Below are 24,960 nucleotides of genomic sequence, written 5' to 3' on the forward strand. Positions count from 1 at the left end.
CGCGCTATAAGGATAAAGCGCTGGCAGGCTCCAAGCGCAGTCTGCTGGATACCAGAGAGTGGGAGCGAGTGAGAGAGGCGAGCCTTTGAATCTCTGCGGTGCAGAGCTGGAAAAGCTGCTTCTCAGCGAAAATCAGACGCCCTATTTACTCTGCTTATTTGCTCCTATTATTTTCCTGGAGAAAAAAAAGGGACTTACAACCAAGAAGTTGCAACGAGGACTGGTGCCCGTCTCAGCGAACAAACGTGGTATTTCTTTTTTATAATTATTATTTATGTTGATTTTTTTTGTGTGTGTGAATTCACTTCTACTGAAGGGACTGAGGTTTTTACTTTTGCACTGAGACGCACTGCTTTCTACCTCCTGCCTGGTCTCTCTGCCAGATTATCCCAGCAGAAGTAGGCTATATGACGCAAATCGTGTGCAGAGCATTAGTCTGAAAGTTTTCCTCCACTACTTTTTTTTTCGTTTTCCTTTTTTTTTTTTTTTTTTTTTCCACCAATCACACGGTGTTTCATGCTACAGCAAGTCAGTGCACAGCGCTGGAGGAGCCAAAAGAACTATTGCATGAAACAAGAAAGGAGAGAAGAGACGCTGGTTAATAAGTCAGTTTTTGCGACGCTTGCAAGTACCTTTGCATATCTGCAAAAGAGTCGCGACAACAACATGAGTACAGAGCTGAGCATGGGTCCGGAGCTACCCAGCAGCCCTCTGGCTCTGGAATATGTCAATGATTTTGACCTGATGAAGTTTGACGTGAAGAAGGAAGGCCTGGCCGGGCTGGAGCGCAACGGGGTGCGCCAGTGTAACCGCCTCCAACCCCAAGGTTCTGTGTCGTCCACCCCCATCAGTACACCCTGCAGCTCGGTGCCCTCTTCACCCAGCTTCAGCCCCACAGAGCAGAAAAACCACCTAGAGGAGCTGTACTGGATGCCGAACAGCGGGTACCACCAGCAGATAGACCCGCAAACGCTAAGCCTGACCCCAGAGGACGCGGTGGAGGCCCTGATTGGAGCCACAGCTCACGGCCACCCTCCGCCTCCGCATGTGCAACAGCAGCTGCAGCAGCAAGGCGCTTTCGAGGGCTACAGGGGCCCGCATCACCACCACAGCCACCACGGCCACGGCCAGCAGCACCATCACCCATACGCGGGGGGCATCCCACACCACGCCGACGAACTGTCCGGGCACCCGGGCGGACACAACCACCCACACAGCCAGCATCACCATCACCACAGCCAGGACCCTGACAGCCCGTCCCCGGTCTCCCCAGACTCCCATCAGCCGCTCCATCACCACCGCCACCACCATCACCACCATCCGCACGGCCACCTGAGCCAGTCGGCGGGGCACCACAGCTCCGGGGGCGGGCTCAACGTGGAGGACCGCTTCTCCGACGAGCAGCTGGTGTCCATGTCGGTGAGGGAGCTCAACAGACACCTACGGGGCTTCACCAAGGACGAGGTCATCCGCCTCAAGCAGAAGAGGAGGACCCTGAAGAACCGGGGCTACGCGCAGTCCTGCCGGTTCAAGCGGGTGCAGCAGAAGCACGTGCTGGAGAACGAGAAGACGCAGCTGATGAACCAGGTGGAGCAGCTGAAGGCGGAGATCAGCCGCCTGGCGCGGGAGAGGGACGCCTACAAACTCAAGTGTGAGAAACTGACGGGGTCGGGGGCCAGTAACGGGTTCCGCGAGGCTGGCTCGACCAGTGACAACCCTTCATCACCAGAGTTTTTCATGTGAGTTGTCATAGCCTTTTCTTGTGAACCCCTACCCCCGCCCCCCCACCCCCCCCACCCAACCTCACAACAAACTCTCCCCCTCCACCCCCAACCTTTCCTTTCTCCACAAGTGACTGACTGGCTGATGAGCAAACGATAATAATCCACACCTCCCATACTGTTTATGATTATACGAATAACGGTAACAATTATATTCATATTAGAAGAATAATCCATCAAATAGTATTCTCATATATTAACCATCTCTCCATCCACGTGTCAACTGAGATACAAAGAGCAACGTAGAGTGTCTGATCAGTCGCAGCATCTTTGTAGATTAGTTGCTTTTAGTGAAGAGACTTTTTCTTCTTCAAAGAAGAGGATCGGCTGATGAACTTTGTTTTTCTCCTCTCTCTCTCTCTCTATCTCTCTCTCTCTTTTGAGGCTACAGCTTTTAAATGATCTGTAAGTAGTGTGGGATGGCGTCGAGGCTGTTGTCTTGTAATTTTGTTCTCTAAAATGATGACACTGTTATGGAACAACAAGTAGGCCTGTTCTGGCAGCCTGCAACTCATCAATGAGACTCACCATTCAGACAAGTGGGCCCCGTAATCTGAGTAAAATCTCCAAAAAGCAGAGACTCCAACTTTATGCAAATTTAACTTCTGTCTACTAACCCGTCACGGGGGTGGGTGGGGGGACATTTTATGCAACATCTCATTGATTTATTGCCTGCTTGGTTATATTCGAATATATATTGAAACAAAAAACTGCATTAAATATTAATCCTGCATGCTGGACATGTACGGTAATAATTTCTATTTTGTACTTTCATCTTCTCGTGTATATTAAGAGCATGTTGTTGATCTGCGCTTCTCCATAGTTTTGGGGGGTTAGAGAATTGCAGCGGGGACAGAACAGCAGGACTGCCGGTGCAGTATCATATGGTGTGGGTTTCTTTGAGCTTGTAAATATTATGCAACCGCAAAACTGCACAACAAGATTGAGGAGGCTGGTTTGAACTTCTTTCTTTCTTTGTGTTGTGTTTTTATTTCATTTATTTTTTACGTTTGTTTTTTTGTTTTTTTTTTATCATTTGGGGTCTTGATTTAGAGAGGAGTGCATTTTTTTCAGTTGCATTTAAAATACAACAAACTTTGTGTGTCAAGTGCACTTTTGGATAATGATTTGCAAGTTTTCATTTTGAATTTTGTGCAGACCTCCCTCCAGGAAGACATACTATGATACTATATTGTAATATTATTCAAGACAGGCCTAAGTGCTGAAGTTTTAGAGCAATATCCGGACACATGTGACACTGAGGAGACAAACATGTGGCCACGATATTATTACACCCAGAGTGCACAGAAAAGGCTTTTGCGCAGTAAGTTTTCTACAGTGTTTCACACACACAGTGTGGGGTTAGTGCTGTCTGTCGTTTTAAATCAACGTGGCTTTTGTGCCACTAATTCAGAAAAGTGTCGTCTGCCTTTCTATTAACTCTTTAACAAGCCCAAACCAAACCTATCCTCTCATTCCAATTGGCGGCCACCTGTAGCACATTTTCACTGGGCCTAATATTAAGGATTTATATTTTTAACAATATTTAGAAAAAGGTGCAACAACTTTACTTGTCAGGGGTTTTATGTAGAGTTAATATTTAGATAACACAAGCGTTTTAATACAAAGTTTGACTGTTAATGCTCTATGTTTTCCTGATTTTTTTTCTGCCGGTCAGTAAAAAAGGGGATTCAGGTTGTGCAAATTCTCAAAATGAAAACAATATGTATGTTATGTAATATGTTTTTTTTGGTCTGTTTTATTATTATTTGATGATTCTGGTTCTGCTGGCCAGATGCATAGTTAAAAGTTTTTATTTTAATGATTTAAATTAACAAACTGTTGGATCATATCGAATAAGCATGGTGCTTGCATTTGAACCTATTGTTGAGAAGTCACGCATTTAACAATCTTTGGTTTATTACTGATTCAACTGTGTTGAAATGGAACTGAAACTGCAGCAGCGGGTTGTTGTTATGTTTTCGCCGTTTCCGTGTACTTTGCGATGATGGGGATCAATTTTCAATCCTGTTTATATAAATAATAGTTAAACACTTAAATTTGAACTGTTCCATTCAGGCTGGTTTCTGTTTTGTCTTATTTTTTGGTTGTTTTTGGAAGAAATTGTTTCCTATTTTGCTTATTAAAGTCATTGAAATGGCAATAATTACTTCTCAGACTTTTCTTTCTGCCGCCATAGGAAAGATCTGTGATATCATAACAAAACCAGGCCCAGACTGAGTCACAGTAACAACATATTACCAGTTATTAATATTCCCACACACTGCAGCGACAGTAGCGCCAGGGCACACTCACTTACTGCCAATGATAAAAAAAATAAATAAAAAAAAAGAGAGAGAGAGAAGAGGTTGTCGATTGCAGCCACAGCAGTCACAGAGAAACAGAGAGAATTTTGTGCAGTTTTAGGGAAATTATCTTCTCTCCTAAGAAATCATTTGGGCCGACCTTTAAATTGTTTGTATTTCATTCATCCTTGGCGTTTATTTTATTTTCAGCCTTAAGAATGACTTTGGATCAAAGCCTACTGGCCTACTGTGATTAGATCCCAGGGTCTGGCCGCTCTGTGAGGCGCTGCAGGGAGATTCCTGCACATGCTTGCTGGCCTCTGCTGGCATGCTGACTTCTGCAGAAACCCCGCCGTCACAGGAGCGCACGGTAAAAGGAGATCTTTGACCTTGCATCATACCGGGGGAAGAGATGAAAACCTCACATTTACATTAAGTGGTACATTTCGTTTCCTTCTTTTTTTTTTTTTTTTTTTTTTTTGCTTTTTGACATGCATGGCTTTGAATACACTTAAAGGCTCAATCCGGCTCTGGTTGTTACACAATTTGAGTCCTTAAAAAAAAAAAAAAAAAAAAAAAGGTCCGACCCTGTCGCCTAATGCGCTGAGCCAGACCTCAGCTTCAAAATAATCCCCTGTGCGCGCCTGCGGGTGTGATATTGTTATGTTAACATTAATAGAAATTATGATCGCCATGTGTCAACACACTGGCGCTTTTTTCGAAGTCTGTATTCCCTCTAATCGTTGCTGCATGCAAATATGCGCACAAAATATCAGAGTTTTTTTTGTTGTCACTGATTTGTGCAGCGTTAAGGGGAAGAAGAAGAAGAAGAAGAAGAAGAAAAAAACACCTAAGTGATTTTGACGCACAAAAACATCAACAAACGCTGCCGTTCTTTAAAATGCATGTCAGGATAGTAAGACAATAGAAGAAGAGAAGTAGAAGAAGAAGGGAGTAAGTGTTGAACTGGTCCCGGTCTAGAGTTTCTGGTGTCAGAACATTATCTGCCTCGTGTCTGCACATTCTCAAGGACAAAACCGCTAGGCAGAGACTCAACCAATGAGACCCAAGGAAGGCGCGTCTAGTTTACACTCTCTCTCTCTAATTCTCTCTCTCTCTCTCTCTCTCTCTCTCTGGACAGCCATTGCAGCCTGGGGGCATGAGTGCACCTGGGGTGAACCAGGAGAAAGAGGGCCTATGTATTTACAGTTATGATAATAACCAAAAATAACAAAACAAACAAGTGTTTCGTGGTCCAAGTGGGGGTGGGGTGGGGTGGGGAGGGGGGGGTCCTTTTCACCTTCCTCTTCAGATTTGATATAAAAGCTGCTGTGCCGGTGAGGGAGTCAGACACACAGAGGAGGGAAACTGCCATTCTGCATTATGTAGCCTACAGTATCATATGGTCTAACATGCCTCTAGAACTCAGCACACATGCTGACGCTCAGCTGGACGTGCAGAAATGAAAGGGAGAGAGCCTGAAAGCCATCACCAAGGTCTCATTTAGAGAAATCAAACAAATAGCTATACAATCATTTCAATGAAATGTCTTTAAAAGCTGCCAACAATTTCACCAGAGAGCTCAGTACCTTCACGATAGCTCTCAGAATGCAATAAATTAATAATTGACCATATGAAAAAATTATAGAAATTATAAATGAATGCACACTAATGGATGCATTAAAGTGTACCTGTAACATTCTGCTGCATTATCAGTGATTGTGTCAACACTGATGTTACAGAGGTGATAGCCTGAAGACAAATTCTAGTCAGAGTCTTACCTGCAGGACCTGTTTAAAAGTTTTGTGATAAAAAAAAGCATGTTTTTGTTGGGAGCCAATGATGTGTTGTACTTCATAGAGAAATGCATAATGGAAAATTGTAAAAGGAAAAGGAAAGCGGGAGTAGGGGAGAAAAAAGCAGATGGGGAAAGTAGAGGAAAGCATCAACCTCAGCTCAGCGGAAGAACCAAGGACACAGTGACCAGGCGTACTGTAATGATTTTAGTCTCCGATCACACATTCACGCCCCCCCACAGAGATCCTATCTGCATTCAGCCTGCTCTGCCAGCCTCCACCTCCAGCTCCTTGTATCTGCAGCAGCAGCAGCAGCAGCAGCAGCACTGAAGGGCCCAGGGACGACAGCCCCGAACCTGGCCTGCTTCTGTTCACCGCCTGGACCTCAAAACGTTTCGAATCTCAAGTCAGAAAGCCAACGGCTGTTAGAAGCTCTCCAAGTGCTATAGTCTCAGCCCTTCTGCAGGTATTTCAAAGCCTCTCAAGTGTGTGTGCACATTTCTGCCTGCTCTATACAGTCAGACCTGAAACACCACAAACCCATTTGCATCTTGCATAATTTGCAAAACAGAAGTGAGGTAATCTTTTTGCTAATTTTACCATATTTGCTTCATTCACGGGGCCAAATATGCTTATTTTAATTACCACCAGCTTTTGTATGATTTGAACTCCTCCTGCACTATCATGTTGATTTAATTACTTTTAGATAAAATTCCATTTAGCTGTATTGCACGTGCACACACACACACACACACACACACACACACACACACACGTGAGGTCCGGCCCACTGCTACACCAGTGGTCCGTTGACTTTCATTGGAAGTGACTTCCCTGCTACTCTAAATCACAATGATTTCCTGGGGAATTAAAGCAGGCTTTTCCCAGGAGACACACACTAGAGAGCATTAACCAGATATGGAGGGGGGTTTTAGGAGTGTGTAGGTGTGTGTGTGTTAGTTTTCACCTACCAATACAAACACTATGAGAATAGGGAATGAAACAAATATGCTGTTGTGATTAGTCTTTACCTATTTGTGTTTTAATTTATACTGTTGAGTGTTGTAAGACTCTCCTTGGCCTCGAAAACGTTTGCTTGTGTTTTCCAACTATTCACCATATCTCGTAGGTGTGTGTGCAAGTGTGTTTCAGACTGGCTGTTGGAATCTCACAGTTTTCAGCGCACTGGACTGGAGTCAGTGGCAATCAATCTTCACCATCGTCTTTCTCCTCATCTATCCCTCATCTGTCTCCCGCTCCATCCTTCCCCTTCTTCTTCTCCTCTCGCTCAGTCCTCCACCGAGCCCGGTCCTGTCTGGTGTCCAGATCATGACAGCATCCCCACGTCTGCTATTTATCTCCAGTCTGTTAAACAAAAGCAAAAACACACATGTCACACTCTTAACACACAAATAATCACATCACTCCTTCGACTAACAGTGCACAGACTGGAACAATGAGGTGGACATACATATACTTTCTTACAGTATGTGTCCATTACATATTGCAATATACACAGACACACACATACATATAAACAAAAACACACATCAAAGTTCACCTCGCCAGGAGCTGTCTCCACCAGTATTTAAATTTAAAATTTGTGGTTACTTGTTTTGCATTATGATGTGGAAAATTGCAACTGGCAGAAAATATCATTTTACACATAAGCGTGCCAAATGCTTGACAGTAAATCTACAAATTTGTATAACTGTATGTTCATGTAACACTGTAATTAAATCAACACAGGTGATAATATCTCAACAGGGCTCCATTTTCCTCACGGTTGCAGACGAGAAGTCGTCGTTCCTTTTCCGCTGACCTCATCCACCGCAGCCTTTCTTTGTGATGAATTTGTACCTTCATGGTCACAACCAGTCAATGGTCTGTATGATGGATACCTATGGCCATGGCCGCAGAGAGTCGATGAAAGTGACCCATGTGTACATCTCTGCTTCCGGGATATGAAACCCAATTCCGGGTGAGATTGATCCATGTCTGGCCACTGCGGGGATAAGGCCAGAGGGACAAGATAAGAGCAGACACCGAGCGGTCAATGATACGTTTGAACCATCAACCTCTACTGCAAACAGGACGCTATTGGGACTTTTAAAGGTATACAAACCATATTTCACCAGGACATGTGAAAGGCACTTGCTGTTGTTTAAGCACTGCTGACTTCCACTGAAAAGCACCGGTAAAGGAAGTCTTCAGATCCTTTACTGGGATACAATATCACAATATTTCAACATCAATTACAATAAAAGTCTTACATTGACGATGTCAAGTATTTTCAGCAAAAATAAATTGGCACTTAAAGTAAAAGTACTCAGTGCAGAAAACTGTCCCCTGTGAGTGATATACTACTGTATGGAGTGTTAAAGGAGCTAAATGAACGTTTTGCTGCGAGGCTAACGTTAGCATTGACAGTCTAGTCTAGTCTAGAAAAGACGTTAGCATCAAACTTCGTTCCTTTACTCGCCAAGAGCCATCCCCAGCGACGGACAAAAACGCCAACGTTAACTCTTGTTTTGCTTCTATTTCATCTTTGTTTTTGAAGAACTGAATATCTTTGAGTCATGGACCAATGAATGGAGAAAACAAACAATTTCGAAGACATCATTTTGGACTCAACGTGCACCGTTTCACTAATCTCCGTGTTTAATCAAAAAAATTAATTCAAAGCCAATTATCCTGGTTAAAATGTCTAAAAGGATTATATTCTATTAACCAGTAAAACGTAGATGTGTAACCTACCAGTCAATTAACTCATATGTACCGGGTCTGCCTTGCATGAGCTCTGTGTGTGTGTGCTGTGTGCATGTGTACTGTATCATCTCCACTCTGTGTACTGTGCTCTGGCCTGTTGTCGCCCTAAGATGTGAGGTAAATAATTGAATGGATCCATTAATAAATAAAGTGCAGGGGGGAGGAGGAGGAGAGATGGGAGAGACAGGTCACTCATCTTTACAATCACTGTGCAGGGAGTGGCATGACTGCAAACACATCGCCACTTCTCCCTCTCTCTCTCGCCGTGCTCTTTTTCCTCTCTAGGAGTTGTCTGGACATAATAAGCATTAGCTGTAGTGAACTCCGACTCTGAGCTCAGAGCAGGATGTGGCATTTCAACACATTTCCTCTCTGATCCACTGGGACAAAGCTACTTCCTGTAAAACAGGTGGAGGGAGGTAACATAGAGCTACCACCACTGCGCCAGGCAAAGTTTACCTTCGACCCAGCCAAACTGTTCCAGTAGGTAAATTACAACTGGCGAGTGTTATTCCTATACGCTGCAGCTGGTATTTAATATAAAAACTTGCCAAGGGAGCTGTAAGTGAAAAGGGGAATGTGAAGTTGTGGTTTTTAACCATATACAATTTTAAGAGGATTCATTATCAGCTATTGAAAAAACTGTAGTAGTAGTTTGCTGAAAATATGTTTCCTGTTAGATGCCTTTTTGGCCGATGACAATTTTCTTCGAACTTTGTCTTCTGCTTCAGGAGCACTGACACTGAAACCGACTTTTGTATTTTTTTTCTCTGCCTATATTTGTCTGCTGTTTAGGAAATAAATCAGAAAATGTAATTCTGGGACGAAACACCAAAAAGAGAGTTTGAATCCAAGTTCCACCGACAAATCAAAAGAGCAGCCCTCAAATCACATCACTGCTCTTACGTGCCCAGAGAGTTGTTTTTTTTTCCCTGTCTTTACTAATTCTATACTAATGCTCCCTCACTGCTTTCTGCATTTTCTCTCTCACCCATTCACCCAGTTCTCGCATTTGCTCTCTTGCTCTCCCCTTGTTTTCTCTTTCTCTCTGCCTTCTTTTTTATTTTACAGCCTGATCTCTATTTAGATTTCCTCGTTTGGAGTTGCCACAACGCTCCCCACTGCCAACATCTGTAAGTGGTTTGGAGGCAAGAGACACTATGGAAAAACATCAAAAAATAAAAAGAGCAGAACGGCACTCCACTAACAGGGTTAGATAGAACAGAGGCTGTGAAAAGGATAGGCCGCGCTCTGACTGACTGCAAGTGGAGGGAGATAATTGTCTGAATTAGTGAAAGACATACAGTATCCAACAGTGTATGCCTTATGGCTGTGTCACATTCTCCACAGTACCTGCACACACTGTACTGTGGCTTCGAGGTGTAGAGGCGGCGTGTGGAGTTCTTGAGACCCCACAGTTTGGGGTTTACTGGGGACTGACCTCAATCACGTGTCAGGTTTTAGGCAGATTGGACTTAAGCTGCAGCACTTTTAAAGAGATTATGTTATTGTAAGAGATTAGGGGAAGTAGATACATTGAAGGGAGCTAATGAGGGGTTTCTCCCCTCCCCAGCTGCCAGCCTAATTCTGTGCTCACTGTCCTGTTGATAATACACACTACAATAGTATTACTGTGGCATTAGGGGCTTTACAGTGTCGTGGCAGTGACAGCCGCACAGTTGATAGTGTGGCAGAGGCTCGGATGGGTTGTGTATTGCATTCACTATGCCATTTCGCGGGAGCATGTGGCTGCTCTTCATGCACATGTGTAAAGGGGGAGAGAGGAGAGTTTGTGTGTACAGTGGGGTCTCATTAGGTAATGAGGATGATTACGCTGCATTAGGTGGTGGAGAAGAGAGGCAACAGCCACAGGGTGGGAGGGGAGAGGAGAACATGTGTCTGTGATTTGCGGCATAAGCACATACCATTTAATTGACACAAGCTCTCTCTGCCTCCTGATTGGTGCAGCGCTGTCCTCTGCATGTCTTCTTGGCCCTCTCTGTCCTTGACTCGGAGGTCAGAGAGACAGATGTGGTGTGAAAGGGGCGGAGTAGGGGAATGCAGTGAGTGTGGAAAGGTACTGGGCTGACAGTTGGCTGCGGCTCTCAGCCCAGTACCTTAAGAGGCAGAGAGTGGAATATTGGACCCGTGTACAAGTGTTTTGTAGGTCAGCCTGTCGCAGCCATGTAAAGCAGAAGAGGAGGATGGAAAGGTTTTGTCTGGGAGCCCCCTTGACAGATTGTTAAGTAATGCTATATGACTCTTCTGAAGGAGTAGTTGAGAAACTACCAGAGTATAACCCAGCGTAGAGGAGCAGTTGGCTGCATGTGTGAAGACAGGCTTCCCTTTGCATGGAGCTGCCCTCTCTATTCCCCTTCTATAAGTAGGCAGGTATTTTTACCCAGGATAAAGTGCTGACCCAGTCTCAGGTAATTACACCCCAGTTGGGCTTTGGCACAGACATGTCAGGGCGTTGCTGGGTGCACCTTACACCCCAGCTACGGGTAAACCACACTTATCTCACTATTTACAAGCTGGTAGAGCCTCGCTCCACATGAGAGAGAGGGAGGAGGGCATACCTTGGCAAAGCCTGGAAACCTTTCTCTCCTGGCAAAGGAACACTGACATCCCAACCCCCCATCAAAGAACAAAAAAAGGACACAAAAGCGATGAAACTATATTCCTTATTCATGCAGAGCATGTAATCAAAGTAAGGAAAAAAAGCAACAGAAACACTGCCAAAGTGAAGGATTCTGGCAATGTTGTGCCCATGTGTGGTACATTTCCTGGCATGAATTCAATCCAATAATCCGTAAGAGGGTTAAGCATGTTCTAATCACCTCTAACATAATAATGTTGAATGATCATGAATGATGCATATCTTTCTTAGAAGCAGTTTTTAAAGAAAATAACGGCTCTATTAACATGTCTGGATGTGTTGATGCTTCAAAATGACTAGAGGAGCATGACACCGCACAGAGTTGTTATTAACATAATAATATAATTCCAGCATATGATCTTATCTAAACATACAGTACATGAAGGTATTTAAGGTCTGCAGCTTGGCCCGGAGCCAAGAACCTGAGGGCATTTGAACCGAGTTCAGGCTCATTTTCAGGGCTCAGGCCTAAAGCATAAATAATACTACTCAGCAAACAATGGAACAATTTAATACACATTTCAATATTAAAACTACAATGATAATTCTGTCCTCATTTCATCACACACACACCAAAAGTGCTGGCAAGTCAACAGGTTGGAACTTGCTCACTTGCTAAGTTTGACTGTTTTGGACAGATAATTATAGAGAATATAAAAACAATCAAAGAGGCGAGGCAGAACCTTTCAAAGCACTTTTTGTTGTCTTTCTCTCACATCACGCTGAATTGACATTTGGTTGACTTTAAGATATTGGCTTCAGGCCGAAAAAGGTTTTTTAGCCATCGAGCCAGGCTGAATTCATGCCAATGCAGTGTTTGACATCAACTGTTTTACTAGCTTCAGAAAGATGGAGGGTTCAAATTATGATCACTTTGAATCATTCTATTTAACACTGATCCATCTTTTTTGTAAAGGCTGGACCAAAACCATGATAATAAAAGCACATTTCACCACCACAAAGCAAAGCAATTACATTGGTGTTTCATTTATTATAACCATACCCTGTATTTAATGCTGTTGTCAAGATGATATTAGCCCTGGTTTAGCCTCAAATCTGTGTATAGTCCCTCTGCTCGATGCCTTTAAGAGAACAGTCTGAACTAAAACCAGTGAACATGTGTTTTTCAGACTTTGTGTGTGAGCAGAGCAGGAAATCTTTGGACCCTGTTGTCTTTACAAGAGACTTTCTTCAGTATCTATATATCTTCCCTCCCATTAAATGCATGTTCTATGGAAACTATGTGCTGTGTGTTGCTAGGCAAAGCAGGGGCTAAGGGAAATGGCTGTGGTCAAACCGTAGTCCTTCAAAGACGAGAAAGAGCAAAGCAAGGAGAAGAAGACAGAGAAGGAGAAAAGTAAAGCGCTTTCTGAATTTGAATCATTCACCTATGAACGCATGCATACGTGTGTGCGAGGACACACATGCACGAGGACGTCCACATGCACAAACCCGCTCGGACTGTTCCAGCTGAGGTGCTGTGTGTAATAATACGCTGGTGGGAATGTGCCACTGCACGTTAATTCTCCCTTCACGCTTGCGTTGAGGAACACAGAGCCTCTAATTGATGCTAAACAAACTGCTGACCCAGACTCAGGATGAAGGTCTGTCAATGATGCACACGCAGAAACACACACTCGTACACAAACCGTTAAAAATGTACAATTTGCCCCCAAATTCACGAAAAGTGAATATGCGCAGCTCTTGCTGAACTCATCTGATGTTTCCTCAATTGCCACACACTTAATTTTTTTTTTTTTTTTTGCGTTGTATAAGAGGCTTTATAGGTGCAGAGCTTGAAAGTCATCCGCCACATGCAGAAGAATGAGACGCCTAGGTGGCACGCTGCAATGTCCTTGGGTGGATTTTTTTGGTGGGACATTTGGGAATGTGTGTGTATGCCTGCGTTAGGAGAACCTTCTGGTGGGTGGGGGGCACGAGAAGGTAAACTCCTACTCATCCTTGTCACACACACACAAACACAGGCATACATACACACACGCCGGCCCCTAAAGGAAGCTCCAGGGAGGCACAACGACGCCTTTGTGCGGGCCAGATTTCCCATGTCTCCCTGCTCCAGCACACAGATAGATCATCTCAGTATAGCCTGCTGTATGAAGGGCAAGTGCATGCACGCCGCGGAGAGAGAAAAAAAAAAAAAAAAAAAAAAAAAAAAAAAGGGAGGGAGGGAGGGAGAAAAAGAGTGGGAAAGAAGTCACAACCCAAACCACTTCTTTCCTTTCTCTTTTCACATTTTCCCCTTGTCTCTTGGTCTCCCATGTCTTTCCCCCCTCTCTCTCCCTCCATACCCTCCCCCCTTTTCTCTCCCTCTCTCCGCAGAGGAATCCAGTCTCTCCGTTGGGATTGGAGCTCTTTGAAGGTGATCCAGAACTGTACTGCTCACTGCCTCTGCTGCCGCTGCTCTCCTCCCTACCTCCCTCCTTCCATCTCCCCTCTACCCTCCACCCTCCGCTCCCACCTCTCAGCCCTCAGGGGGCCTGGATCCTGTTCAACCAAGAGCAGCCATGCTCCAAATCCAGGCCTGGGCTTAGCCCTCCTGCCGCAGGCCTCACTGGCTGTCCCACTGCACCACAGAGAGACAAGGCGGGTGGAGGCCCTGGCAAGAGAGAGCAAGGGGGCGGGGCGGGTGGGGGTGGCATAGGAAGAAACTAGGGAGGTGTGTTTGGTCACGTTCACGTTTAACATTTCAGACACCGAGAGATTAGGAGGGAGATGCTGCAAACTCCATCCAAGCAAAAGTTTTTTTTTTCTAAATCCAGCTCCCTCTCTTTCCCAATCATCTCTCTCCTTTTCTCTTTCTCCTTCCACAAAACTGTTTATTTTCCCTTTCATCCTCACACTCCCTCCTTTTTCCATCCCACTTCCCCTTCTCTTCCCTTCCCCTCTCTTCCCTCCATCCCAAGGGCAAGCTCTTCATGGACTCGTCAGACTGGTTTCTTTGGCACACCTCGGACACACAAACACGTTCTTGGGTGCCAACATACACTCCGGCGCATACCTCTTCATTTTAACAGAGGGTCCTTCACTCAATGCCTCCAAGTCGAGCAGGAAAAGACAGAGAATGACAAACAGACAGAGGAAGAAAAAAAAAAAAAAAAAAAAAGAGAGAAGAGAGAAGAGGCAGATAAAGAGAGGGAGTGAACTGTGCATTCCTCTGGCTTGCCTGGCTCGGGAGCACAGGAGACGTGTTGCTGGCTGTTCGGTTTATTATCCCCAAGCCATATGGGTTGGCAAGCTTTTGGGGCGTGGTGGAATACATTTGTGTGTGTGTGTATGTGTCTGTGTGTGTCAGGGTAAGGCCAAAAGTGTGATTGTACTTATTATTATTATGTTTTTTAACACCTATATGTATGTGTCTGTGTGTGTGTTCCAGGCCACAACAACCTGAGGAACCACACTTTCAAGGTTACTGCCACCAATAAAACATAAAGAGCTTCCAGTCCCTCTTAGCTTACACACCAAATACATACCACACATTTATTCACATGCACACACAAGCAAATTTACACAAGCTGGTAATTTCAGCTATTTGTGACATAAATGGTTTAATTGCCACTTAACTGTAATCACATGATGGTATGGTACCATGCAGGGTGTTTTGATACGGCTCCATTTGATATTAAAGGACAATTGAGGTTTATTGGAACCTGCGTCTGTTTTCGTAGTTGATATTGTTCATGGTAACTTTATACTCACAAAAGTAAGTAAACTCTGGGAACACAGCGACGACGATACGACAAAAGTCCAACGGGGCAAAAACACACTTCGTGGTCAGACGATCCGACAGGTTGTGAACAAGCACAGAGTTTAGCCAGATTAACTAAAGCCACCTTATGTGGAGGTAAAACCCAAAGCGAGTGCACCAGGAAAGTCAATAATAATTCCTCTGTATGCATGTACAAGTACAATATGTAACAGAGCACAACGCTAACAATCTCACCTGTATATCATTACCCAGCTGCTATGTGTTTTAAGTTTGATTCTATTAATTTAGTTGTGTGTCTGCATCTGTATTTGCCTCTAAACTTGTTCTTTACACTTTGTGTGAGTGCAGTAAGAATTACTGAGAACCAGAGCCAAATGCCTTGTATATATCAACATAATTGGCCAATAAAAGTTGATTCTGATTCTGATAAATACTGTATGTTGGTCAAAGTTGAAGATGACTGTAAACTGCGATGGATGCTTACGACGGACAGTTTCGGTAATAGTTTTACTGTCCACCTTCGTGCTCTCGTCCGAGTTGGGTATTTGTTTAAAAAGTGTATGATTATCTTACCGCCTGTACTTGCTGCCCCATTGGACTTTTTTAACCCATGTTGCCATTTTCCTTAACCCCTTCTTTTAAAAATAACATTTATATACAGCAAATTTGCAACACATGTTTTGAAGGCATCAGTGGTCTGTTAACATAATGAGGAAATGTTAATTAACGTATCAAGCGAGAATGTCAGGAGAATGTTAATTCCTCTAAAATATTAGATCCTGCAGTACAATAACTGCACAGGAATATTAAACTTTTTATGGTTGTGGTCTAGTTTAATATAAAAAAATAAAAAGTCATCACTGACTTGAACTGAAACCACAATCTTTCCCTAACCTTAACCAAAGAGCTTTTGTTCCCTAAACTCAACCACATTCAGAAGTCTGGAAGTGAACTCCGGTCTCTGAGGTCATATTCCTGCAGTTGGTATCCTCCCAATCCACTCGGATCATCTCTCTGCGACTCTGGTGCGGTACATTAATGTGGTGTTTCATTCACTCAAAGAAAAGTTGTCTCTGAACATATTCCAGGCAGTAATTGTTTCTTTTTGTTTTTGTTTTTTTTTAATCATAACATTACTGGTAAAACAATTTAGTAATATATAAACATAATTCCTCGGTGACCGGGTTAGTATTCCCAGATCTCAGCTATTAACTCGGTGACTACAGCGTTATTACTCCCGATGGGCAAAGTTAAGACTCAAGTTGTAATGACCTGGAGCTATCCTTTAAATTTAACAGCCAATCAGCAGCTCCATAAGCACATTCTTTATTTTCTGCATTCCTCAGTTATTTCCTACATCCGTTGAATTTCTTCTGACGCTGTTACTTTCATTTTAATCACCTTTTTCTGGCCTCTCCCTGTTCTGCCCCTTCAACGTCACAAGGGTCAGAAGCGGTGTGTGTTCACAGTGTGTGCCCGAGCGGGACTGGTGCTGGAGGTGTGTGTCTTGTGAGTGTGCGTGTGTGTGTGTGCGTGTGTGTCTGTGTGTGTGTGCGTGTGTGTGTGCGTGTGTATCTGTGTGTGTGCGTGCGTGCATGGAAGGAGCAAGCTATCTATAGCCTGTGTATCCCTGGGGATTTGAGTCTTAAACTCCATATTCATGACACATCACTGTGGGGATTAGAAGGGCATCATCAGATAGAGGGGCTTACGTCAGCGGGCACACACACACACACACACACACACACACACACACACACACACACACACACACACACACACACGGACACAGAAAATAACAGACGCACACTCTCAGCAGCAGTCTCACCCTGGAAAGCACAGCATTTACACTTTCAAGGAAGTTCTGTACTTCTTTCTGAAGGGAAGCGCTTTTCTTCTCTCTTCCATGCATCCATGTTACTGAACCAAAGAAAAGACAGGAGAAAAACACACTCTGCTATTACAACTGGTGTGTTACAGCAGAGCAGCCAGGATGATTGCTTTGTATCACTAACCCGAAAAGTTCAGTGTTAATTTGAGCAGTGATTATTTGCCTATTTGAAACTAACAGCCTCCAGTGTTCGCCTAGCACTGCCAATGCAAACACTTTGACTTGGACCAGGGAGTGCAAATTGTTGAGACGAGAACAAATCAAAATGTGTGAGCTGGAGTTGGAAGTGGAGGGGTGTGCAGGGGGTTGATTAAGGCCAAACCACGTGGAAGCGGATCTGTCGGGGAGATGCAGAGGGTGGGGGTGTTAGCATAGGCAGCATGGATCTGTGTTGTGATTTGTTTGTTCATGGCTGGCTGTGTGCATCTATGTGTGTGTGTGTGTGTGTGTGTATGTGTGTGTGTTCTTATCTGCTCCACGCCACAGCAGCAGGAGCATCAGAGGAAGCACGGCCTTTCCTTCCTGTGCCTTTCACACTGTCACAACACACATGAGCCATAAAACTTGGTGGCTCTGTCCAACATATAGAGAGAGAGAGACAGACAGAGAGAGAGAGAGAGAGAGAGAGAGAGAGAGAGAGAGAGAGGGAGAGAGAGATAGAGAGAGAGAGTGGTTAGCTTGTAGGCGTAGAACATGTGTGTGTGATTTTGCGGCGTACAGCACATACCATCTAATTGACACCATCTCCTTCTTCTGTTTGGCACAGAGATGTTTTCTGCTGGGAGGGAAACAAGGAGATATTGAGGGCGAGGTTCATGACACAGCTGAGGTGAGTGGAGGAGGAAAAGTGGCCTCGCAGCAGTTAAGGGTACTGGGACAGTGGATGTTCAGTATGGGCTGGTGCCCTCCACGGGGGAGCTGAGGAAGGACACCTCTCTACCCTGCATTCTGCACCTGAGTCTGGCAGGCAGCCATTCCCCGCGCTTCCCCGTTTCACCCTGCGCTATCCCTCCGCTGCTCAACAGCACCTCAGCTTCCCTCAGTCGTCAGTCTCGGAGCTGTCAGCAGCGCCATCATTCACAGGCTGGGATACACAGTCGAGCCAGGGAGGCCCACTTACTCTGTTTGCCTGAATAATACTGTATTATCAAGGAGATTGGATGGATGATTGCGATTGCCTTTCAATGAATAGATAATAAAACTAGCTTGCATGCTTAAAAAAGATTGAGAGAGAACTCCTTCATTTACACAAGTTCATGAAACAGTCTATAAAATCTTACTCAGTTTCCTGCAGCAGAATACAGCAGAGATGCGCCGCCTCACCTATTATTACTTTCATGAAATAAAACATTAACCTGGACGATGAGCGAGCTGTATTACCTCTGTTTACTGTTTCGTCACTAACCAGTTTCCTGTGGAAAAAGCCTGTTAGCAGTGAACGACCTTTACATTCGCTTCATCATCATGTTATTTGACATATCACAGCACATGACACAATATCATGTGAACGTTCCCAATTTTGTCAGATTTCAGACGTGCGCCGATCCCTCGTCTACATTTACAAATGCTGTCATAAAAAAAAAAACTTTTACGAGTGACCATTCCCAGCTTGTCATTAAATAAATGTAGTGTATTAAAAATGGTTTTCAGTCACAACCGAGTGTCTCATACTCAGTGTGATTACTGTGTCAGCGGAAAAACTGTTTTGACATTGCGCTTTTATAACAATAAGAGGATAAAAATGAGCACATATCGAGCTAAACTCACCTACGGTAGCTTTGAAAATGTATTCACTTAAAAACACTACACTCTCTCTATTTTTGTTAATTATTGATTATGATTGATTGATTGATTTAAATATCAAATTCTCCCCACATGTACACAAAAGTTTGTAGGTTGCTCCTTTGTCGAGGAGAGCAGGTGTGGTCAGCTGCAGGTACCATGAACTCCAAAGGGAAAATGCAGCAACGGATAAAAACTTATGAAAGCTTATGAAAACCCTTAAACTTAAATTGTCTCCTGAAGCATAGTCCACTTATCCGCCATTGACCTGTACGTTCCGTCTCTTTCAAACAATCCTTGCTTCGCAGATAAACAGAAATGTAGTTCATATTTCTGACCTTTTCCGCAAACACAATGTTCACAAAACCTTCCCAAAACTACCAGACACTACCACTAAACAAGAAGGTGCTGGACGCAACAACAACAAAAAAAAGATCAAAGCATACACACACTTACATCCCTTATATATACTTTCAGACACAAACGCCTACAAAGGGAACAGCTATGAATGAATGAGATGAATACATTAGTCTGAACATGACAAAAACTCCAAATAGGATACATTAGGTTGAATAAAAAAAAGCTGTGTCCTCATTATATTTTCAGGCCAATCACATGTGACGGGATCAACCCACTCATCCACAGAAAGACTTGACTCAACGTTTTTTGAGTATATAAGCTACATGAGAAGCCTTCACAGGAATTCATTGAAAGCCACATAGAGAAGAAGAACACAGTATCCAGTTGTTTTAACACATTCATTATGAAGAGGCCATAGCACGGCAATCCCATGACAGCAAAAGGAACACCTTCCTAACCAATATGCTACTTACAAAATATACAAATTGTTTTTACGCAATATACCGGCATTAACAAATCCAAACACACACTGTAAAACAGTGGGAAACAGGGATGTGTATATAAATGTGTACACAGGTGGCGGTGTGTGTGTACGCACATGTGTACATACACAGAACACTCTCTTTCCATAGAGTCCTGAGGTGGGAACGGTGCCAAACCAACACTTCATTTCAATTTCAAATCTGAGGCCTGACTTTGACCTTTCAGCACAAAACTAGTTACGGACTCACTCTCAGTTCGTCTCTCTCTCTCTCTCTCTCTCTCTCTCTCTCCCCCCTCGCCTGTTATGCTGCTCGTCAACACACACATGCTCCTCGCCTTCATCCTGTCCGCAATGTTAATCTGCATTTTATTTTTCTTTCCCTTTCATTTCTGCATATATGCCGCGTCTTCTAACGACTTCTTCAGTGTCCCCCATCAGTACCCGTAAGTGACTTGTACAGCTCATTCTTTGTCGCTTCCTGTTTCCTTCAGCCTTCCTGTATCTGTGAGTTCTGTGGAATGACACCTTTCATCATTATGGGACATTGACACATCTTTTGTCGCAAAAATGTGACAGCATTCCTCTGTGCTGTTAAACCGTCAACACTGATTGTGTGAAAAAGAGGAAGAACAGAGGTAGGAGGGAAAGTGAGAAAAGTGAGAAAAAAGGGTGTGGGTAGAGCAATGAGCATGCAACTAGTAAGGTCACAATTTAGAAATAATTGCATGAGGAGCCAAAGTCAGACTTATGTTCACTGTCTTTTCAAAACTAATGCCACTACTGATGACAAAGATCATTGTAGGTATAACTTTAGGAAACCTTAGTTTATTTCGGGATGTGATAGTGACATAACCGGTGACGTAAGAGCATCAGTAGTATCTGAGAATGAGATTTACAATCATTTTATAAGTTTTCTGATCACCAAATGGCAGTTACACAACACTAGTGATGGAGAGGGAGGGTGTGTTGCTCTAAGCCAGAGGAAGGGTGTGTGAGTGTAAAATAACACCAAAAAACTAAACCAAAGGAAGAGAGGAGATGGAGAAAAAGAGTGGGAGGAAAATGGGAGATGGAGAGGGGGTACCCAGGCGGGTGTTCCAAAAACCTGTCAAGGCATTTCCTTCTGCAAACACAAAATTTGTGGGACTGTACAGTAGAGGCGTGCCGACACTCACACATACATAAAATCCGGCATATTACGCTGAAAATACACAGCAGTGGTCAACAGTGCAACTTTGATTTAACGTATTCTTTGATTGGGTAGGTCTAAAGCCAACTCCTGCGCAGCAGTGTCCGCTGGAGGCAGCTGTACGAACACACACACACACACACACACGCAAACATACACACACACCAACTTAATGAGCCATTCAATACCCCCACAAGACTCCAGACTTTGTGAGCCTCCTCACCAGCGTCAAAGTCCCTCGGTATCTCATTCCTTGAACACCCCCACTCCAGATACACTCAGTCACACACACATACAATTCCTCCGTTTGGTAAATGTCTCGTCACTCCTAATTCCACCACGCATATGCCTTCATGCTCTCACATAAATATGTACACACCTACGCACACACAGACACACACTATGTCCCACTGCTCTCCTTCTACGCCAGCTGCAGTCCACCCAATGTGTTTACATAGTCTGCTGAACCACGACGGGGAGAGGGAGGGGGAGAGGGAGGGGGAGAGAGAGAGAGAGAGAGAGAGAGAGACGAGAGAGAGAGAGAGAGAGAGTGGATGGACGGACCAGGGCTGTTTGTCTGAAGGGGCTTTCCTGTTCTCAAAGGAAATGGTAAAAGAGGGGGATACCAGGAGCAGGAGAGGCAAAAGCAAGATGAAAATAAATGAGACAACAAAAAAAAATAGATCTTATGAGAGTGAGACCAGGAGAACGAGGAGAGGGAGACGGACAGACGGTAGCAAAGAACGCGTCATGGATGTAAACATCCGTCCTGTTGTTCAGATAAACCACAATACAGCGAGCGCAGGACTGGGAATCATGATCTCCTCTCCCTCTGCCGCCGCTTCCAAACACACAAACACACACACACTTCCCACTGCAAGTTATGTCACAGATTAGACTGTTATGCAAACCTACAGTGTTATCACAGCGATGTTGCATTTTGGTTTTGCCACCTGTGGTTGTTGACTCACAAGCTCAAGCTCAGTGTGGATTGTGGTCACGGGTGTCTCGACCTTTCCCACCCATTTTTAAATTTTTTTTTTTTTTTTTTTTTTTTTTAAAATCAAATCCACACACACGAGTGGATGTAAATGATATAACTATGGTGTGTGCGTTATCTTGTTGCAGTGCCATGATGTGCCGCCAGTGTGGTAATGTGGGGTGGGTCTGTGGTGCTGTAGTTTTGTGCCTCCTGGTCATGGATGGGGTTAACAGCATCTGCCACAGCTGGCGGTCTAGACCCAATGACTCAAAATGTGTGTGTCCATGTACGTGTTTGATGATGGTGGTGGTGGTGGAGGGAAGTAAACAACCATGAATCACTTAATATTGAGCCAAAGCTGCTAATTACTCCCCAGTATCCTCAGGTGAAGACAGCAAGAGTGAAAAACTAGCTTTTCTGACATTTTCATGCCCTCTTGTTTCCCCTCGCTCTTTGATTTTGCCATCAGATTTCCTCTTTCACCTTCCCCAGAGAGTAGCATCTGTCAGAGGAAGGCCTCTTATGTTGGGTGAATCAAGACAGGACTCCTCCAATAAGACAGTTAGTGTTGGGTTATGCTCGAATTGAACTAATTCTTCCTATGTGTTGGAAATCAAAAGTGTTTATAACTGTTCTGAACGTCCACACTGGAAGGTGGAGCGTAAAGCTGACCGTCATAGAGAGTCACCTGGAAGCCGTTTACAGTGTTGTGCTCAGTTGTTCACATGAAAAGTGAACAACAAAAATAGCTGTGTAAAGAATGGAAAAAAAAAAAAAAGGGGAAAAAAGAAAACCGTGCTAGAGACAGAAGTTCAAATCCTGTTTACTCTCTCACACCCACACAACTGAACAGTCACGGCGTGAAGTGGGTGCAAATGAAAAATTGTTAGTTTCACATTGAAAAGGTGTGGGGAGTTTCCGAAACTATTCCACCACTAGGAAAGCACTAATACTGTCATCTTAAGTGTTATTTAAGTTTATGCATTTGTAGTTCTTCAGTTACTTGTTCACCAAGTTGAATGGTGAAGTAGCAACAGCAAACACACAGAGTCCTGCTGCAGGTATGTAACCGGCTAAATCATTTGTATACATTTCAATGTATGTGTAAAAATGAATTAGATGCAGGCGGACCCTGGGTGTAATAAAGACCAGAAATTTCAAACTTAATCTTTACAAGCATCATTGTTTTGAATTTGAACTAATTAATCGTGGTCAACAGTGTATCTAATTTTATGTATGCGCTATTAAATGTCCGCTCAGTCTAGTTAACACGTTTCTTTGTCGGCCAAACTCACAAACACAGCACTTTAAACTGAGTAAATGTCTATAGGTGTCAGTAGGCTTCAAACGAAACAACGTCTTGGTTTGGGTACAGAGATTTTGAAGGTTGGAGGACAAGTTTGTTAAGGTTTTTACACCTTTCCACCCGTTTCCCTCCCCTCTTCCTCTCAGGTGCTGTCTCTTTACCTCTAGTCCTTGCTATGTGTAGTCATTTCCCATGAGCTATCCACCTCTTACTGGAAGGCACTCCTCCTCCTCCTCCTCCTTTCTCCCCCATCAAACAGTGCAGCCTCCTCCAACAGCCCCTGCCACATTCTTTCATCTATAGCTCTTCCATAATATTTTTTCTCCTTTTTCCCCTCTTTCCCTTTCTAGTCTCTGTATCTTTAGCAAAGTGTATGGCCTCTCAGCAGCTTGTTTGACCTATGATAATGATTGGAGGGGGGGCACTATTCTGTGCTGATCCCACTGAGTGCGAAAAGAGCAATTGCACGCGTGCACAAGACACACATGGAACAATCAGAGAAAGTCAGAGAAAGTGTGAGAGTGAGAGGCGGCGAGAGAGAGAGCGAGAGAGAGAGTGAGTGGGATGCGACATATAATTGTGCTCTAATGAAACATAAACAGTGCAGTCTGAGGGAGTGTGTCTGGGCAGGGCCCCCGGCTGGCCTAAAGGCCTAAAGGCTCTGCTCTCCAAGGCTCTTAATTATGACTGAGGAGGTCAGTCACACCTCCTCTAACCCGTCACCAAATACTGTAAGTATTGTAAATACTGTCTGTGTGTTTGTGTGTTTGTGTGTCCCTCTGCGCATCTGTGTGTTTATGTACGCCGCGTGCGTCAGAGAAAAATACAGAGGATGTCGACTGTGCGGGAACCCACTGCTGCGAACGTTCTCCCGACCGTTTTCATCCCCACTGCACAATGGCAAACCTAACTGCAGGTGCCCACCTGTCTTTTTTTTTTTTTTTTAACGCTCAGTGGTGGTCATATTGACTTGGAGCACTGTCTCTTTTTTTTTTTTTTTTTACAACCTTGTACTTTTCTTTCTCTTCAGTCTTGGCAGGAGAAGAGCAGCTGTCGCATACCTCTCGTTTCTGGGGTCACGCTTGCCATCAAGGAGTGACTGTCCTTTTGTTTTGCAGCATGTCTTCTGTGTGTCCTGCTCCCGTAGGGCCTCCCACCGTTAAGCAAGATCTTCAAACAAAATTCACAGTTCAAATACCAGATTATTCTCAAAAGAGGTAACAATTTAGGAATGCATGTTTCGGTTTCTTCTGTAACCTTGTTGCCTTGTTGTTTATTTGAAGCAGGTGTGTGTCCATACAGCGTGCATGTGTGGGAAAGTGACTTGCGGCCAAGCTAGGTTTAACTAACAGAAGGGTATTCCCCGCCAAACAGTCTGCCCACAAAACCCAGACTAACTAACCTCAGTGTCTGGGTGGCTGGTCTGAACCTCGCCGTCAAAGTCCTAATCAGCCAGCACATTACACACTATTATGGTTTACAGCGAGGGAGGGAGAGTGAGAGGGTGAGAGCAAGAGACAGATCAAGAAAGAAAGAAAGAATAGTTGTTATTGTTGCACAGTTGTTAGTTTTGTTAGATTTTTTTTCGTTCCATGTCAATTACAAAAAGGCAGAGAAGAAAAAGAGCACGATTTCAGACACGTTTAGTTTAGTGTCTTCACTTTCTCACACTCCTCTTCTCTCCTCTATTTCTGTTGTTCAACAGACTGTCAACAGACAGGTGAGAGTAGAAGAGCCAACCAGGAAGCCCTGACCCTTGACCTCTCATCTCTAACCTTGGATCATCAGCTGGGTTGTTCTGGGTGTCCAAATGAGTTGACCTGGCCTCAACCCTAACAGTGACCCCTGGTCCCTGACAGTTGTTATTTGCCTGCAACAGAACACACTGAGCCTGAGAAAAAGAGAGGTGAAGTGCGTTGGAAGAAATA

The 24,960-nt window shown here is 44.1% G+C and overlaps 1 protein-coding gene across 1 annotated transcript; it reads left to right on the top strand.

The window, feature by feature from the left end:
• The first annotated feature begins 517 nt into the window (after positions 1 to 517).
• LOC111219318 (transcription factor MafB-like) lies at positions 518 to 18,120 on the top strand. The gene is made up of 2 exons (XM_022741952.1): positions 518 to 1,739; positions 17,696 to 18,120. The coding sequence occupies exons 1-2, from the start codon at positions 568 to 570 to the stop codon at positions 17,760 to 17,762; spliced, it is 1,239 nt and encodes a 412-aa protein (XP_022597673.1). The 5' UTR covers positions 518 to 567; the 3' UTR covers positions 17,763 to 18,120.
• Positions 18,121 to 24,960: the final 6,840 nt, after the last annotated feature.

This window comes from Seriola dumerili, unplaced genomic scaffold (assembly GCF_002260705.1).
Source record: "Seriola dumerili isolate Sdu_G_001 unplaced genomic scaffold, Sdu_1.0 BDQW01000057.1, whole genome shotgun sequence".
Classification (NCBI taxonomy): domain Eukaryota; kingdom Metazoa; phylum Chordata; class Actinopteri; order Carangiformes; family Carangidae; genus Seriola; species Seriola dumerili.

Excerpts from the sequence above, each read along its gene's own strand:
- LOC111219318 (XM_022741952.1), top strand. The coding sequence starts at position 568 with ATGAAACAAGAAAGGAGAGAAGAGACGCTGGTTAATAAGTCAGTTTTT. Across the intron at positions 1,740-17,695 it reads TCATCACCAGAGTTTTTCAT|AGATGTTTTCTGCTGGGAGG; the intron begins GTGAGTTGTCAT and ends TGTTTGGCACAG.